The 18,502-nt window shown below is 37.0% G+C and overlaps 1 protein-coding gene across 1 annotated transcript in view; it reads left to right on the plus strand.

Annotated features, from left to right (window-relative positions):
• LOC144956968 (X-ray repair cross-complementing protein 5-like) overlaps window positions 1–18,502 on the plus strand; it is a 34,072-nt gene that overhangs the window by 7,186 nt on the left and 8,384 nt on the right. The window contains exons 3-15 of the mRNA XM_078887835.1: window positions 1,227–1,410; window positions 2,115–2,163; window positions 3,098–3,223; window positions 4,893–5,066; window positions 5,666–5,777; window positions 6,858–6,993; window positions 7,962–8,071; window positions 9,908–9,970; window positions 11,259–11,396; window positions 12,429–12,537; window positions 13,788–13,848; window positions 15,509–15,584; window positions 17,296–17,486. Of these exons, the coding sequence (XP_078743961.1) occupies window positions 1,227–1,410; window positions 2,115–2,163; window positions 3,098–3,223; window positions 4,893–5,066; window positions 5,666–5,777; window positions 6,858–6,993; window positions 7,962–8,071; window positions 9,908–9,970; window positions 11,259–11,396; window positions 12,429–12,537; window positions 13,788–13,848; window positions 15,509–15,584; window positions 17,296–17,486 (1,529 nt within the window). The remainder of the gene's footprint in view (window positions 1–1,226; window positions 1,411–2,114; window positions 2,164–3,097; window positions 3,224–4,892; window positions 5,067–5,665; window positions 5,778–6,857; window positions 6,994–7,961; window positions 8,072–9,907; window positions 9,971–11,258; window positions 11,397–12,428; window positions 12,538–13,787; window positions 13,849–15,508; window positions 15,585–17,295; window positions 17,487–18,502) is intronic.

The following is an 18,502-nucleotide window of genomic DNA, read 5'->3' on the forward strand; positions in this document are numbered from 1 at the left end:
GGAAGTGGTGAGGTGGGCAGGGCAAGTGGTTATTAAGGCATTGGTCTGTGGCCCGGAAGGTCCCGGCTTTGAGACCTACTTCAGGCACTATCATTTTTTTTTTTTTTTTCTTTGGGCAAGATTATTAATAGCCAATTTGCTCACTTTGGACAACATGGGTGATTCCTATCATTTGTTGGATAGATTCTCTATCTATATTCCTTCATGGAGTGCCGAGATGACAGCATCTCACTACATTACAGCAACATGGGTGATTCTTGTTGAAATCAGTCATTTGTCTGGCAGATTATCTCTATTTTCCTTCAGGAAATTCCTTGGCGATGGCATCCCATGCAGAAGGGCGTAATTTTAGAAATATTATTATGAAAAATGCCTTGGCGATGGCATCCCATGCAGAAGGGCGTAATTTTGAAAATATTATTATGATACACGTGAAGCAAGTTTATATCTTTTATTGGTAATAATAGTTTTACTTACTTCAAATTACTTTGAAATTATGGAATCACTTCCATAGCTGCCAATCCTACGGGAAATTGCGGGAGACTCCCGCGATCCCGCCCGTCACATTGATCTCCCGCATTATCGTGCAATAGCCTGACCAGGCCTAGAACCCATGTTAGCCTACCATGCGGGTTCTTTCTGTAACGTACGTGAAATTCCAGTCCTCCATGTTGTAAATGGAAGTGAGTTTAAGTCGTTTGGTATTGTGGTAGATTTATAATCGGAAAGGCTGATGCTGAATCCATTCTTTTGAGTGGAGTTAAATAGCTCTACATGGCTGATATCGATTGTAATTACAGATTGAGATTTATACATTTATGTGTCTCCCTGATTTTTTATTAATCTCCCTGATTTTCTGACCAAAACTCCCTCTTAATAAGCTTGGTTTGGTTGGCAGCTATGCACTTCAACAGTCAGCGACAACCATAACATGTACCACTCAGTCCTGATGTCGGCTATACTGGCCTGAAACGTCAATCAACTTTGCTGTTATCAACATGTCAAGCACTCGTTATACCATATTTGTATCATAACACGATTTTATATATATTGCCCAAAATAAAAGGCATGAAAGAGACTTGTAGGGGTCAATACTAATTCAAATATTTTATTGATCATGTATATTTACCACTCCTTTGATACTAAAGTCGAGCACTTGTATTTCATGATTTTTATTTTATACTTTATAATACATATAAATAAACATTTTATTTTCTTGTTCCCAGATGTTCTCAGAGTCCAAAGATGAAGTGGCTCTTATCTTGTTTGGCACAGACGACACTGACAATCCTTTGGATGACGGAGAGAGCTACCAGAACATCTCTTTAAAGCGGAGACTGGGAGTTGCAGATTTTGACCTCTTACAGACTGTTCAAACCGAACTCCAGCCAAGCGACACTGACGGGGATTGTATCCTTTTTGTCTCCACGACAAATAGAATAGAATTGCCTTGTTTTATTATCAAACATGGGACAAGTTGCCTCCACATGTACAGGGTAGCTCAGTTGGTAGAGCACTCATTTTATGTGCAAAGGAACTACGATCGATTCTGGATGAAGTTGAGATATTTTTTTTTGGACCCCTCTCTCCACCAAGCAGTGATTGGGTTGCTAAAATTCCATGTTTCAGCCTTTGTGCGGCTATGTGATCTTGTGGTTTGACACTTGCCTTTGGATCAGAAGGTCCAGAGTTCGAGTCCTGCTCTGTGTGACTCATAGTTGAATCCTTGGAACAGGCTCTGGGACAGCGTGGCTCAGCAGTACGGTCTTTGCTTTGTACCCAAAAGGTACCGAGTTTGACTACCCACCTCGTTGTGTGGCTTTGAGTAAGTCACCTCGCCCTAGCTCAATTTGCGGCACTGCACTGTGGCTGACACCTGGGTTTTTTCCAGCCTTCCCATGGAATAGACCCTAAAGACATTGTCCCTTGGGAATGAATAAAGGGAATTTATTTTTAATAATTTTTTTTTTACTCACATACTCTTACCATACTCAAGGTAAAATGAGTCACTTCGTATTGCTCAGAGCAGGACTCGAAACGTTCCAAGAATAGTTTCATATCGCAAACCTCTTCAAGGGAGATGTTGTTTCATTTTCCATAACCTTTGACCCCAGTCCTTGATGCCATTGTTGTTGCCTTGGATCATTTAGAAAAAGGTTTACAGTAAGTCTTGTGATGTTTTCAATTTTGTTTTATTTCTTATTTCTGCAGCAAAAAATTTATACTCTGTTCCACATTTGAAACTCTTTATTTAAAGAATTGGAATGGAACAACTGAGAAGAACATATTCAATTCTCACAGTGGCACGAGATTGCAGGGTTTGGGCCCAATACTAGATTATCAGATTATCAAAGTTAAAGAAATATTTTTAAGAATAAAGCATTGAATTGAATAAATTGTTTATTGTTGTAGATATGCATATCTCTTTTATACAAAAACAACAACTAGAACAATAAAAAAAAGGTATTGTTTTGTAAATTTGCTTAATAAAATTTGAATTAAAATGAGGCCTTTTAGACTTTTCACTAACATTAGAATTTTTACCATTTTTGCATATAAATTAACTATATATGTTTAACATAAAAATTGACATGTCTTGAGGTTTCATTAAATATTTGTACCAGACTCACTTACGAGAACAGAAAACAGATCTGAACAAGTCTAAGAAGCTGCCACTTTTGTTATAAGAGTCTCTCAAAGCAATTCAAAAATGTCTTTGTTGTCATGTGCTCTGGCAGATTACCCCACGAAACTTTAGCAGCACAATGAAAGAATTGTTTACCAAAATGACAAAATGCAAGACTCTTTAGCTTTAGCTAAGACAGTCACATTTAAAAAATGTATTTTGAAAATCTTAATTTTTTTTTACTCTTAGTCTTAGCTATGTCTATATCAAGTAATGGAAACATTTTTTTGTCGTTACAGCTTTTCAAAATGAATTGATTTCTGTGTCTTTTTGTACATTTTGATACAGCGTCATATCATATTGGAATAGAATAAAATTAACCCAGACCTTTGAGGGGCTGATGCATTGACTTTGATAATTCTAATAGTCTTTTTTTTTTTCTTTTCCTTTTGATATCTATCTTTTCTCAAGGGGTAAGAGAGGCTTTGGTTCCCGGCGAATCATCCTCTTCTCTAATCTTGGCAGTCCCTTTGGAGACCAAGAGCTGGACATTATCATCAATGCCATGCAGAACACCAAAACAGAGCTCAACGTCATGTAAGTCCTTCTCAAGTGTGCCACTGACTTATCAATAATGCTTCCCCATTTGACTGGTTGTCTTCTCCACCTGCATTAGAACTGTTTTATTGATTTAACACAAATTGACGTAGAAATGATACAATACCATGCCTATAACTACGAGGGCTCTTTCATAATTAACCGAAAAATGCCTGTAAAATCCGCGATTTTTATGCTATCAACAAAATTCTTGCACGTGTTCATACCTTGACTCGTCCTTCATTTCTCTACGTAACAGCCAAGTCTGTCGACACACTTCTGCCAACGCCGCACCATGGAATAGATACCCTCTCGGAAGAAATTTCCGTCAAGGTTTTGTAGCCATTTCCCACATGGTCAACAAGCTCTTCATCGACATCAAAGCGCTTTCCTGCCAGCTCACGTTTCAGTGGCCCAAAGAGGTGATAATCAGATGGTGCGAGGTCTGGACTGTGTGGTGGGTGTGGCAAAATCTCCCATCCATATTTCTCTAGCCAACCTTGCGTCACTCGTGCTGTGTGGGGTGTAGCGTTGTCGTGTTGCAAAATGACCCCGCTGGTCAACTGCCCTGGGCGCTTTCTGCGAATGGCCTCCCTAAGCTTGTCAAGAGTTTGGCAGTACCTTGCAGCATTGATTGTTTCTCCAGGTTGTAAGGTTTCGAACAGAATAACACCACGACTGTCCCAGAAAACAGTTCCCATTATTTTCTTTGCTGACCGCATGACTTTGAATTTCTTCGCGACAGGTGAGGATGGATGTTTCCATGTCATCGAATCTTGCTTTGTTTCTGGGGTGCAATGGTGCAACCAAGTCTCATCACCGGTGACTATGCTGTCAAGAAAAGTCACATCGTACCCTAGAAAGTCTCCGCCTGCGTTGGCAGTATGCCCGTGAACCCTGCGTGAGCTCTTGCTTCTTCTCAAAAGTTCCCTGCAGATGTCCAATCTTTGTTCTTTATGATTGTCTGTCAATTGCTTAGGAACCCATCTTGCGCTGACTTTTCTGTAGCCAAATTCATCAAATACAATTCTATGGGCAGAAGTTTCCGAAATTTCAAGACTGCTTGCGATTTCATGAAGTTTCAACCTCCTGTCTTGACGAATAAACTCATCAACTTGCTTCACATTGTCTTCTGACGTCGCAGTTATCGAACGCCCTCTCCCTTCCCTGTATGTCAAGTCGGAATGGCCGGCTTCAAACAAATTACACCAGTGATAGACTTGTGTACGGCTTATAACATGCTCACCATATACACTCTGAAGTTCTTTATGAATTTCGGTAGGATTCAGACTTTTGGCGTTCAAAAAACGTATGACAGCTCTGATTTCCTCCTTTGACCAAGTTTCAAGGTGGGCTGCCATCTTTAAAATCGTCTAGAAATTCATTGTGCAAAATGAGGCACTTCATAATTTGTGGGAATATCCGTAAGGAAATAAGGAATATCATGTCGTTTACAGAATTTAAAAATCTCCACTGGTTGCTGAGCAATGGGTATTTTTTGGTTATTTCTGAAAGAGCCCTTCTATCTGTCTTTTAGGTCTCATTGTACCCTGAGTATGGTGAGAGAATGTGAGTAAAAGAAAAAATAATTTAAAATAAATTCCCTTTATTGATCCCTAAGAGGCGTCATCTCGAATGCAGGATTCACTTTCATTTTTATTTTTTACAGAGGTCCTAACATGGAGGATGAGGACGATGATGATGATGACGATAAGCCTGGAACTAGTACGGGTGGAAGGGGAGGAGCATCAGAAGACAAACCCAAGAGCAGTCAGCAGAGATCTGGAGAAGGGCTTATCAAGCACATTCTGGATCAAGTGAATGGAGAGTGTTATAGCTTTGCGTAAGTCTGTTCTAATATTGACGCTATGCGTTTAGATAAAAATACTCACAACATCTGTCAGCCATGTTAAATATTCTAATACATAAAACTATGTGTAACTTTTGATTGAGGTTTATAGTAGGATTGATATAACAGACAGTCTAAAAACTTGAACTTGAGCTTTTATACAGCTCAATATCCACTAAATGTGCTCAAAGCGCTTTACAAAGGGTCCTTGACCAACAGCATCACGTAACATGTAGAATGAGACATGTTGCCTGTAAGCGATATTACAATTATTTCCAACAGAGACAACGCTGTAAACGGTCTCAACTATGCACCGAGCAAGGCTCGAACCCAGAAAAAATTACGATAAGTATTGAATTATAAGCTTCAATTTATTAGACGAAGACAGATACTCTGGACGTTTCCCTACACTACCCTTGGGTAGCTGGGTCTGTTCTGTTAGATCTGGTGGAAAGTGCTTTGCGATAGACTATCATCCTATCAAAAGGGTAGAAAGCAGTCGCTATTTTCCATGGGCTTTATGGCTCTGAAGGACCACTTTATTTTCAAGAAAACCCAAAACTTTATTTTGACTCATTGCATTCATTCCCCAGAGAGGCCCTACCAGCTCTGAGTTACTTCCAGTCCAGGCAAATCAAACCAATTGCATGGAAAGTCCAACTGGAGATTGGAGATTTGGCCATTCCCGTCAATGGCTATTCAAAGGTCAGTTCGGGTCAGTGATTGGGGAAAGGTTTAACTCTCTCCTTACCAGCCATTTTCAGGATTTTCCCCAAATCTTCACACCCAACTAACACAAAAATATTTTTTTGTTTTTATCACTCAAACACAATAGCAGGAAGTTCTAGCGATAACTAATTTCTTTTGCAAAACATGCTCTACAACACACTATTCATTTTCTTTAAATTGTATGATGTACAAGAGAAATTTGACAAAGAAAGATGTTGGTTGTATCGTAACGAATGTGACGATTTTCCTATAGTTAGTGGAGAGGGTTAACCAGGGATATGAATTTGTCTCACTCCAGTGGTTGTCAGGAGGTCGCTTGCTGTGTCTTCAATCTCCCCTATATCTGTTTTCTGAGTTGCTTTCTGTCTTTGACTTGGAATGGGATTATTTGGTTTTGTCTTGGCCCTTGCTGGAGTCCTTGGTTGAGAGGGAAACAGTCAAAAGTATAGAGTTAGTTTTGGGAGGGAATGTTTTTGTTTTTTTCCTTGTAAATTATCTCTCTATTTTTGTTTTGACCTTATTTTGTTAACATTTGAGTGTAATCCTCTATGCAATTGTTATTGGTCTTGCTAATACATTTTTTAAAAAAACTTGAGCTTTTATATAGCGCAATATCCACTATACATGCTCAAAGCACTTTACAAAGGGTCCATGACCAACAGCAACATGTAACATGTAGAACGAGACATGACACCAGTAAGGCAATAAAACAATTTTTTCCAGCAGAGACAACGCTGTTAACGGCCAAGTACTCATTTTACATTTGAGTACGGTGAGAGAATATGAGAAAAGAGCCTTTTCAAGGACTCAACTATGCACCAGCGAGGCTTGAACCCAGGACTTCCGATCTGAAGCGAGTTCATACAAGACACATAGCCGCACTTTACCTTGCAATACATTAGAAACGGATAAACATGGCTCCATGGTCAGACTTATGAAATATGTCTTTGTTAAATGAAAAAAAGATTTAAAAAAAATATGAGTCAGACAAATTTGAAAGAATGTAAGATTTGAAAGATTTTTTTTTTTTTTTTAATTAAATAAATCTAATCTCAGGTGAAGGAGTTCAAACTTAAGCAGTCCTGGAAGAAAGTCTTTGCAAAGGACACAAGCGTGGCACCAAGCAACCTGAGAACGTTCCACATGAACGACGACGAGGAAACAGAAGTCGATAGGGAGGACATGGTAGAGGGTGAGTAGGAAGAAATGAGGAAGGCAATGGTTGTACTGATATATCGAAGAAATTAAGGAGCAGGCACCGGTGTAAGATATAGAACTGAACAAGTGTGTATGAAAGGTACAGACAAGCAAGAAAGAAAAATACAAGAAAATACAAGAAAAAAAACCATCCCAAAGAATCAGTCGACCTTGACTCGGGATCGAACTCAGACTCGAGAAAAAGAGGCAAGATGTGATAAACGGGCATATGTGAAGAATTTTGTTTGTCGAGTTGATGGGACACTTCCTCCTTTTAAGCATGGTGCCAGTCTTGCCTTAGGAATTCTGTGTGTACCACATTCAAATGCGGTACTTAGAAAAAAAAAAAATTGTGCTTTTATATAGCTCTTATCCACTAAACGTGCTCAAAGCGCTGAACAACAGCAACATTTAACATGTACTGGATGAGTGTTCTCTGTAGTTATAAAGAAACTGTACTGAGTCCAGGTCAAATATTATGTCAACCACTATACTTGTAGTCGTGGTGATACAGAAATGAAACAACCCAGCAATCTCCCACCTCAGTTCCTTCTACCCATCTTCTATCAGACCATGGACTCATGCAGTGGAATCTGACGGCCTGATCTTTTTAATCGTTTGGTGCCATTGTGTATTCAGTGACAACTTTAAGCACCAAAGTTCATTTATATGATATCTTCAATTATCCTTCATTTTACGGCCTGATCTTTTTAATCTTTTGGTGCCATTCTGTATTCAGTGAGAACTTCAAGCACCAAAGTTCATTTATATGATATCTTCAATAATCCTTCATCAATTTTTTTGTTCTCCCTAATTTATCTTAAAATCAAATATAGTTCGGTCCTCAAACTTGAGGTTTCTACTTAGCGAAGAAGAAGAAGAAGGAAAACATCACATTTTTTTCCAATTTTCATTTGAGCTGTCTTGTTTTATTTTGTTTTCTTTCTTGTCCATTGTTTCCAGGTTATCGCTATGGCAACACGCTTGTGCCAATGTCAGAGGATGATAAAGACAATATGAAATATAAAGCCTTGAAATGTCTCAAGGTTTTAGGTTTTACTAAGGCAGACAATGTAAGTTAATTTTACAAATTATCACTTTTAAATGGTGGCTTTATTTTTAAAAATGAATGACCAACAAATAGATAGAATCAAACTGAAGGCTTAGGCACGTCCATTTGTTCTCACCACACTCACAGTCGCAATTATCTTTGATGCACGGAGTTGTGACTTAATGACAAGATTGGACAAGAATCGGTATGGTCTTTTCTTCGTATCTGAAAGGTACCGAGTTCAACTACCTGCCGCACTATGTGGTCTTGAGAAAGTCACCTCACATTAACTCACTTTGCAGCGCTGCACTTCGGCTGACGTCAGGGTTATTTCAGCCAACCCTTGGAATAGGCCCAGAAGACAAATTCTTCTTGGGGATGAATAAACAAAAATACTGTGGTCTGTGGAGCCTTCAAAATCTGAAGTTACAGACTTAAAAGGAAGAAGAAGAAGAAAGGGACTGTTATTTATTATTTATTGTTTGTGAACCTCCGTCTTAATGCTGTATTGTGTCATAGTGACCAATGCACTGTAAATTGAATGTATAATGAAACTTGGGTATAATTTCTGTTCGTTATGGTGGAGAATAAATACAATTTCTAACATTCCAACCAACTCAAAATTCCTATTTTTTATTATTTAAACTATAAATTCACATTCAGAGATCTGATTCACCAGACATGTTACTATTTTAAGACTGAGGGTCATGCTTATTTATGAATTTTACCCTAAAATGGAATCACAAATGGCTCACAAGGGTCTTATATCAGGCTGGTTTAGATGTTAACATTGGAATGTTTAGCTAAAAATATGGAATTTAGATTAAATTTGTGTCTTTTATTCAGGACAATTGATGAACTATAGTTTCATAACCCTCTCATTCCCATCTATAGGAAAGTTTGACATTTCAAGATTGAACTAACCAATAAGACGTGCTAATTGCTTTTCTGCTGTCAGTCTGGGTATAAAGTAATATTTTAATGTTTTTAAAGTGATACTAGGCTGCTAGGAGCTGTGAACTGTAAAAGTTAATAAACAAAAATGAATATAACAGTTTCAAAAAAGAACAAAATACCAAAACACGGAACGTTTCAGGCTCAAAACAGAGATAATTGTAGGTCTTCTCTTTTTTTAAAAATCTTTGAAATTATCTCTGTCATCTATCTGGAATTTAGTAATGTATTTATGTCTTTATTGTTTTTTGTTGTTGGCTTAAGAAGGATTTTGAGCTCGAAACGTTCCGTGTTTGGTATTTTGGTTCTTTTTTTAAGCTGTTATTTTCATTTTTGTTTATTAATGTTTTTATTGTTTTTATTATTGTGGAAATTGATGATCCAGTGGAAATCCTTCCTAAAGTACGATCACGGTCAGAACTTATTAGTTTAACCATTTTTTAAAAACCATTTAATTACTGGTTACATCAAAGAAGATGAAAAGCTTCGATAATGTGCAAGCTTTCAGTTCACATTGGTAACATTGTGGGGGAAAAAAAAATTAACACCATCTAACACATTACTTGGAGGTTATAAGAATTTTCTGCAAAATTCACATGCCACCCCAAGTAAAGTGCAGACAATCAGATTTGACCACTGCTGTATATCAAGTGAATTGCAACTCAGAGAGAATATGAGTAAAGAGCCCTTCAAAGGACTCAACAATGCGCCGAGCCAGGGCCTTCCGATCCGAAAGTGAGTGTCATACCACAAAGACCACATAGCCGCACTTATTAACAAATCACACAGTAAAAATATTCAATTATTTTGGGTGTGACAGAATTTTTGGTACACTTTAGGCAATACATCTGTTTTTGTGATTGTACAAAATATTACACAAGGTTTAATCTTTTCAAAATTACAGGTAAAGCGCCATTTATTTCTTGGAGATGGAATTCTTAGTGTGACAGCAGAGAAAGGAGATGAGGTAAGTAGGTTATATAATGTGAGGTCATGCAATTGAAAAATTGAACAAAAAACAATAAAGCTTGTGAGGCTTTACATAGCTAATGTCCACTCAATGTGCTCAAAGCATTTTATATGGGGTCCCAAGTCAACAGCAAGTCTTAGAGTATAGGATGAGATACGAACCTTTAATTGCAATTACTTTTTTTTTAGACCGAGACCACAGTTATCAGCTTAGGTCTTATTTTACTCTAATTGACTTGACTTGCTTGATTTAAAGCCGTTCACGACCTTCTAGATATCTGTACACAAGAATCTCCATTCATGTCTCTGTTTTGATGCCATGTCTATGATGTTGTTGAGGTCCATCATATACACAAGTGCCAGCTCCCTAATTTGTCAATGCAATATTTTCAAAAACAAAAATAGAGTTACTCTCACATCTTTGTCCTTGTTCTTTCGTGTTCAATGCTTGTGTTTTGCGGTGCAAGCGAGGGTTCACAGTGTAAAACGTGTACCCTTGTGAAGAATATAGGTATTAAAATTGTCCCAACTATTGGGTAACCTCTATGGTGTAATTGTAGCACGTCTGACCAGTAATCAGGTGGTCTGAGGTTCAATCCCCAGTCAAGGAAGACTTGATTTTTTGGGGGATATATTTTTAATAGCAATGCATAGTTGAATCTTTGAAAAGGCTCTTTACTCACATTGTCTCACCATACTCAGGTGTAAAATGAGTACTTGGTTGTGAACCACGTTGTCTCTCCAGCAGTGATTTGGTAGCTGGGTCTGTTAAATCCGGCAAAAGGAACTTTGTTCTCTCCAAAGGGTAGCACGCAGTTGCTATTATCCAAGTAGCACTATAGAAACAGGGATAATCTCCAGCTTCACAAGCCCTTTGGCTCTGAAGGACTTACCTTTCTTTTGGATGGAGGTGATTTGATGATGATGACGATGATGATGATGATGTTGTTGATGCCGGTTTGTTTTGTTTTTGTTTTTTTTTGTTTTTTGTTGTTTTTTTTTACGATAACTACTATGTTACTAGTGTGCATCTTGTGTGAGTGTGTCTATGTCAATATTGTATTGTTATAAATGTGTAACCAAATGACAAATTGCCACTTTTTTGGGACAATAAAGATATATTATTATTATTTATTATTATTATTATTATTATTATTATTATTATTTTATTATTATTATTATTATTATTATTATTATTATTATTATTATTATTATTATTATTATTATTATTATTATTATTATTATTTCTATTTTTATCCTTCATCATTGCTTTGTTTTTTTTCTAGGCAGCAGCAGTGGCTCTGTCAGCTTTGATCAATGCCCTATACGAGACCAATTCTGTCGTCATAGCAAGACGTGTCTACGCTGCCAACTCTGCCCCACGACTTGGTTGTCTCTTTCCACACATCAAAAGTAAATATGAGGTAAAATCAATCAATTAAAGTAAATAAAGATTTTTAAAAAAAATTTTAACCCCCCCCCCCCCACCCCTTTCAAAGAATTATAGTATAATAAAATATACCTGCTTTCTTGAAAAATGTTTAATTCGTAGTCTTTTGGAGATAAAAATATTCATCACTGAAGTTAACTTTATAGATCAACAATTTACCGTCAGTAGGATTAAATAACACTTGAATATCCTTGAAATTTTGTGGTCTGGCATAAACTTTCATTTTCAATAAGTTTTAATGACTTAGAGATGCTCATAAATCATGAAATTAAGGCCAAAATTTAGTAATTCTAGTAATTTCTCGTAGTAGTAGACAGGTCTGTATTAAAGATATTTTTACTGCCGCCTCTCCCATACAAACACAAGTGAAAGACCCAATGTAGATTTATTAATTCAATTTAAAAATGTATTTATTCCTGTTAAAAAAAAAACACATTTTTAAAAGACATCTGAATTGTATCTTTGCTTCTCGGATTGGTGAATAGTCCTCAGGGGTTTACCCGAGTCCATCACGAGAATCCATGCTGTTTTCAATGTTAGAGAGATAAGGTGTAAGAGATAAAGCAAATTGAGAGATATAAAAGCTCAAGTTTTTTTAGTTTTTTTGACGATTTCAGTTTAAAACAAATTTTTTAAAATTCCATAAAGACATCGTTATTGTGACATGTTGAGTTAGTTATCTTAGAATTTTATCATTTATTGGTTTGTTTTAGTTTTTTTTTTTCCAACTAAGCTTTTCAAGACGGTGATTGAGATTTTTATTTTCTGATCATTTTGTCCACCCAACAGTAATTGGGTAGCTGGGTATGTTTGATCTGGTGGAAAGTACTTTGCGATTGATTAGCATCCTATCCAAAGGATAACAAGCAATTGCTATTGTCTAATTCAAGCTGTAAAAACCAGTATAAACTCAGGCTCCATCGGCTTAATGGCTCAGAAGGACTACTTTTTTTTTTTAATTTCTTCATGAATTTTATTTAGACATTTGCTCTCATGAAATTTTCAGTGCTTGTTTTGGGCTGAACTTCCATTTGCAGAGGACATCCGATATTTTACATTTGGTTCCCTTCCAGTGTCAGAAGCCAGTGCTGCCAACCAGAAGCTAAAACCATCAGGTATGCCATGACAGAGAAAAAATAATAAAAACAATAAACTCTTTAAAAAGTGTTTTTTTTAATTGAGCTTTTTTATGTAGCGCAATATCCACTAAACATGCTCAAAGCGCTTTACAAGGGATCCCTGGCCAACAGCAACATTTAACATTTACGACGGAACATGACGCCTGTTCGGCGATATTACAATTTTTTATTTTTTTCGGACAGATACAACGCTGTTAACGGCCAGGTACTCATTTTACACCTGAGTACAGTGACAGAATGTGAGTAAAGAGCCTTCTCCGAGGACCCAACTATGCGCCGAGCGGGGCTCGAACCCAGGACCTTCCAAACCGAAAGCGAATATCATACAACTAGACCACATACCTGCACAAACTCAATACCCTGACTCTATTTTATTTTTTTATTGATTTGTTTTTGGAATTAACAATAAATAAGATATAAATAACATATCCTTTATTCATCCCATAGTGGAAATTTCTCTTTAGGGTTTATTCCAGGGAAAGACTGGAATAATCTGGGCATCAGATGCAGTGCAAACTGAGCTAGGGCGACCTGACTTGCTCAGGGCCACACTGCAGTTATTAATACTCAGTACCTTTCGGGTACGAAGCAAAGACTGTACCACTGAGTCACACTGCCACCCAGTTGCTTGGGAGGACAGTCTTCAAACTTGTTAATAATAAATAAATAATGAATTTATATAGCAGCTAAATATCTACGCTAATTGTGCTCTGCGGCGCTTTACATATTTTTTTTATTTTTAAAAAAATCATGACACTACATAATAAGCATGAATACAGAAACAAAATCTAAGCAACATCTATTTCATAAAAAATAAGCCTCACGGAACAACTCAGTCTTCAGACATTTCCTGAAAGATGATAAATTTTCACAGGACTTTATCCGAGGACTAAGTGTGTTCCATAGGCGTGGAGCAATGGATGAAAAGGTTTTTTTTTACCAAAAGTGGATTTTGAGGTGGTAATCTTTAGAAGTTGGGACTAAGATGATCTTGAATTTCGAGTGAGTTGATTGCTATTTGGGCCTAAAGTTTGGAATTCTCTCCACAAAACTGTAAGAGATGCACCAAACACCACCATTTTAAAATCTAGATTGAAACATCAATTTTTTTAATAAGAAATATTTTGCATAGTACCTTTTATTGTATTATGTCACATTTTTTTTATTGTCTTTGACCATGGTGGCTATTTGTACATTGTTTTCCTTTTTCTTTTCTAATCCTTCAGATGAGCAGCTTGCTTGTATGGATGAGTTGATTAGCACGATGGATCTGTCCCAAGCTTTGGAGTGAGTCAGAAGTTGTTCTTTTCTTTAGAGCTGTAAGGTCCATAGAGCTGGAATTTATCCCAGTTTCTATAGAAGGAATGAAATTGACCTCGCTCAAGTCTTTGTTTATTGGTTTTAGACAGCCGTTTTAATGATTAGTTGTCACTAAATTCTATCAATCGACTAAAATCGCTAAAGGTTACACATTTGTGTGTTGGTACATTACACTCAATATTGTGAATATTTTTTGTAAACTCATAGCATCAAGTGTTAAACGGACAATAGCAATTATTTGCTACTCTGTAGACAGGATGATATTCTTCTACCCGATCTATCAAACCCAGCTACCCAATCACACACACATGAACATGATACTTCATATTATAACTAGCACAGATAATGCACGATAAGAAGATAACAAATTATTCGTGTTGCACAGCCTACTGCATATTGTTTTTAAAATATGTTGTTTCGATAGCTTCTTAAGATCTGTTTAAAAGTATCCTCTGTTGTATTTGCATAGTTTCTAATCTCCGTGTGAAGAGAGTTCCATACATAGGAAACAACATTTTGAAAAACCTAGCAACGTAGGTTTCTTTTAGCCTTTTCTAGGCAGCAAAACAAGAGACTGTTCAGCAGATCTAAGACTAGATGATCTGGCACAAAAGCTAGAATATTAGAGATACACCAATTGCTTTGGGTTTTTCGTACAGCCTGCATGGTACTAGTATAAGCAGTCATCCATGAAGAGATGATGATGGTGAAAAATCACAGACCCTCAAGCAAAAATTGTCCTTTAACTCTTTCAGCGCCATTGGCCGCACTGTGTGGCCAGAGCAGAATCTGTTCTACTGGCCAATGGCCGCACAGTGCGGCCAGTCTTGAAAGGCAAAAATAATAATGTAATCCAATCCAACTTTCTACAAAAGTACTATCAATTAAACCAATGGTATCATTTCTTTCATCAGAACATTCAACTGGCCCAAGGGGGGTATTTTAATTGAGATTTTCGAATATCGCTTTGTCTTAGCTTGTCATTCTCATGCTGCCTCAATCAGATGTCAGCCATTTTGTGACGGAAATGCGAATATAAACTCAGCACTCAAAGAGTTAATTGACCTTATTTCCAAAGAGTTTATGTGGGGCCATGAGGTCTTTCAGTTTGACATTCACCTATGGATTGGAAGGTCCAGGGTTTAAGTCCTGCTTTGAGTAGCGCATAGTTGAGTCCTTGGAGAAGGTTCTTTGCTCACTTTCTCTAAGCCGTGAACAGTGTCATCGTCCTAGCGCCTCTGGCAACATATTACAAACTTTACTGTTTCATATAACTGCAGAGTTTTAACATTGAGGCAACATTATACACTTTGTAATTGTAAGATAAAATAGTTCTGCCTGGATTTTATGGAGCCATAGCTGAAACGGAACAAAGTAATTGCTTGCTACCCTTGGGATACGATGTTAGTCTATTGCAAGGTACTTTACATCTGATCTAATAGAAATAGCTACCCCCCAATAACTGCTTGGTGGACAAGGGGAGATGGGGTAATAATAGAATCTTGAATTGACCCAGGACCGATCTCGGTCCCTTTGCTTGTGAAGCAAGTACACTACCAACTGAACTATTGGTACCATCCATGTATACACCATGCTGACTCTTTTTCTGTCCTTTTCATCAATGCAGAGACGATGATGGCGACAAATCAGAGGCCCTCAAACCAAAATTGACCTTTAACCCTTATTTCCAAAGAATATACCAGGTAAGGCCAATATATCACTCCTATAAACCAACCAATAATTAATTTTGATCTATTTTATGAATATTCTTATTTATGTATATACTTTGGTGGAATCTATTTTTGCATATCCTTCATGAGCAATAAACAAACACATTATTATTATAGTTATACTCATTTTTGTTTATTAATTTGTATAGTCCACAGCTTCTAGCAGCTTAGTATCACTTTTAGTAGAAATAAAACATGACCTGTCCATACCTGGTAATGTTGTTGTTTTTTCCATTCCGATGGTATGTGTAAGGATGGTTGACTTTCAAATACAATATATTTTAGTACATATTCATCCTTTCAAATACATTACATTTTAGTACATATATTCATCCATTCCTTAATTTACATAAACATTATTTCTCCTATCCTAGTTTTATAATATTTGGATCAAATTAGTTAGTAATCCTGTAATCAGACTTAATGATGGAAAATTCGTAATACTATGGAGGTCCGTATTATACATCCATTTTTTAATAAAATACCATGAGATGATGAGAATGATGATGATAAGCTGCTAGAATGGGACAGCGTGGCTCAGCGGTATGGTCTTTGCTTCATACCCGAAAGGTACCGAGATCGTCTACCCGCGGCGCTGTGTGGCCTTGAACAAGTCACATAGCCTTAGCTCACTGCACTGCGGCTGACGCCTGTGTTATTCCAGTCTTCCCTTGGATTAGATCCTAAAGAAAAATTTCCCCTTAGGGATGAATAAAGGGAATTAAAAAAAAAATAATTTATGATGGCCTTCTATCAATATATTATATGATTTATAAACGTTTTAATTGATTTAGTTTTTGGCAGCAGCAGCTTCTAATAGTCTCCCACTATAACATTATGATGATCTATCTAGACTGAGGAAATCTCTACCTCATTTGTGTTGTGTACCTGCCTGGCAGCCACGTCAGAATGAAGCATTCTGCGTTTTCAGGTTCTTTGCCATATTGTGTGCATGTTGAACTGGTGAAAAGTCCCTACTGATGAAGCGTAGCCGCTGTTATACAGGTTCTGTTAGCAGCCATCCAGTACCTCCTCTTGCTGGTACAGAAGCCTGGAAACTTCTCTCCCAGTTTCAAGAAGACTGTGTCCCTGCCCACATGAGGGATTGAATTTTTCCAAGTCGACTTCCTATCTCATATGTACAACCTTTTCCGGAGTCAGGGAGACTACTTAAATTGAGCTTTAATTAATAATAAATTTAGCTTTATATAGCTCAATATCCACTAAATGTGCTCAAAGCGCTTTACAAGGGGTCCCTGGTCAACAGCAACATTTAACATGGAGAACGGGAAATGACGCCTGTTAGGCGATATTACAACTTTTCGGGCAAAGACAACGCTGTTAACGGCCAGGTACTCATTTTCCACCTGAGTACGGTGAGAGAAAGGGAGTAAAGAGCCTTTTCCGATCGGAAAGCGAGTGTCATACCACTAGACCACATAGAGCCGCACTTAGCTGTGAAGGGCTGTCGGGACTTGTTTTGGCTCGTACTAGGGGCACTACCCATTTTGTGTCTGAGAGTGGGTTACCCAGCATACCTTATCTAGTTTGTCGCTGTAGAAGGTTTATGAGCCCATGACACTACATTTTGTTCTTTTTTTTTTAATTTGTTATTCATTTTTATCTATTACTCTTTTCTGTCATTGTTTTCTTTTTTTTTTTTTTTTTTTTTTTTTTTAAACAGTGTCTCCAGCATCGGGTGAGTAATCCAGATGACCCTCTGCCAGAGTTATCTCCCCTTGTTGCCAGCTACCTCCAGCCTCCATCGGATCTGTGTGCACGCCGGGACGAGTGCACCGACCGCATGGCCAAAGTTTTCAAACTCACCGAAGTGGAGAAGAAGAAGGATGAGGTTACTGGTCAGAACATGTTCAAGTAGGTGGCCTGGATTTGTTGGCACCTAGTGTTTTTTTGGGGGGGTTTTTTTTATTTATTTATTTATTTACTTTATTTTTTATTGATTAATTCTTATTTATGTATTTTATTTATTTACTTTATTTTTTTATTGATTAATTCATTTATTTATGAATTTTTTAAATTTATTTTTCATTAATTCATTTATTTATTTATTTTATTTATTTATTTATTTATTTATTTATTTATTTATTTATTTATTTATTTTTCATTAATTCATTTTCCTATGATAAAAGCTCAGGTCAAGTGGTGGATCCGTGAAAAAACCACCATGTCTTATGTCAAATTTTGACACCTGTGCTCAGTTGCAAGAATTTTCGTGACACTCCCATTTTTATGACATCAGTCTAGACAGACTGGTGCCAGATTTCATAATTGAGCCAAGGCAATTGATGGTCGAAAAAAGGAAGGGGGTAAATGAGAGTCTAGATTTTATTTGTAAGTAGGTCAAGAGCAGTAGTACAGCTATTCATTTATTTATTTATTTCATTTATTTACTTATTTTTCATTTATTCAATTGCAAATCTAGAATTTTATGACTATCCCATTTTCTTCCTCTTTACTGGCGCTGAAATGACATAAATGTGTCACAAGCAAAGTAAAACCTTTAAAACCGAAAAAAAAGAGAAAACAATCAAAAACAAAAAAAACCAAGCACCTGAGTTGAAAGGGGAACCTGTGTTAAGTGCTTTGGTTTATTTATTTTTTTTGTTTTGTTGTGCGGCTATGTGGTCTTGTGGTATGACACTCGCTTTCGGATAGGAAGGTCTGGGGTTCGAGCCTTGCTCAGCGCATATTTGAGTCCTTGGAAAAGGCTCTCCACTCACATTCTCTCACTCTCATCATACTCAGGTGTAAAATGAGTACCAGCGTTGTTTCTGTCCGAAAAAAAAATTGTAATATTGCCTAATAGATGTCATGTAACGTCCTACATTATTGGTGTTGCTGTTGGTCACACAACCCCTTGTAAAGCGCTT

Source organism: Berghia stephanieae, chromosome 11, assembly GCF_034508935.2.
Source record: "Berghia stephanieae isolate SIO BIC M18660-M18661 chromosome 11, UCSD_Bste_1.3, whole genome shotgun sequence".
In the NCBI taxonomy this organism is placed as follows: Eukaryota; Metazoa; Mollusca; class Gastropoda; order Nudibranchia; family Aeolidiidae; genus Berghia; species Berghia stephanieae.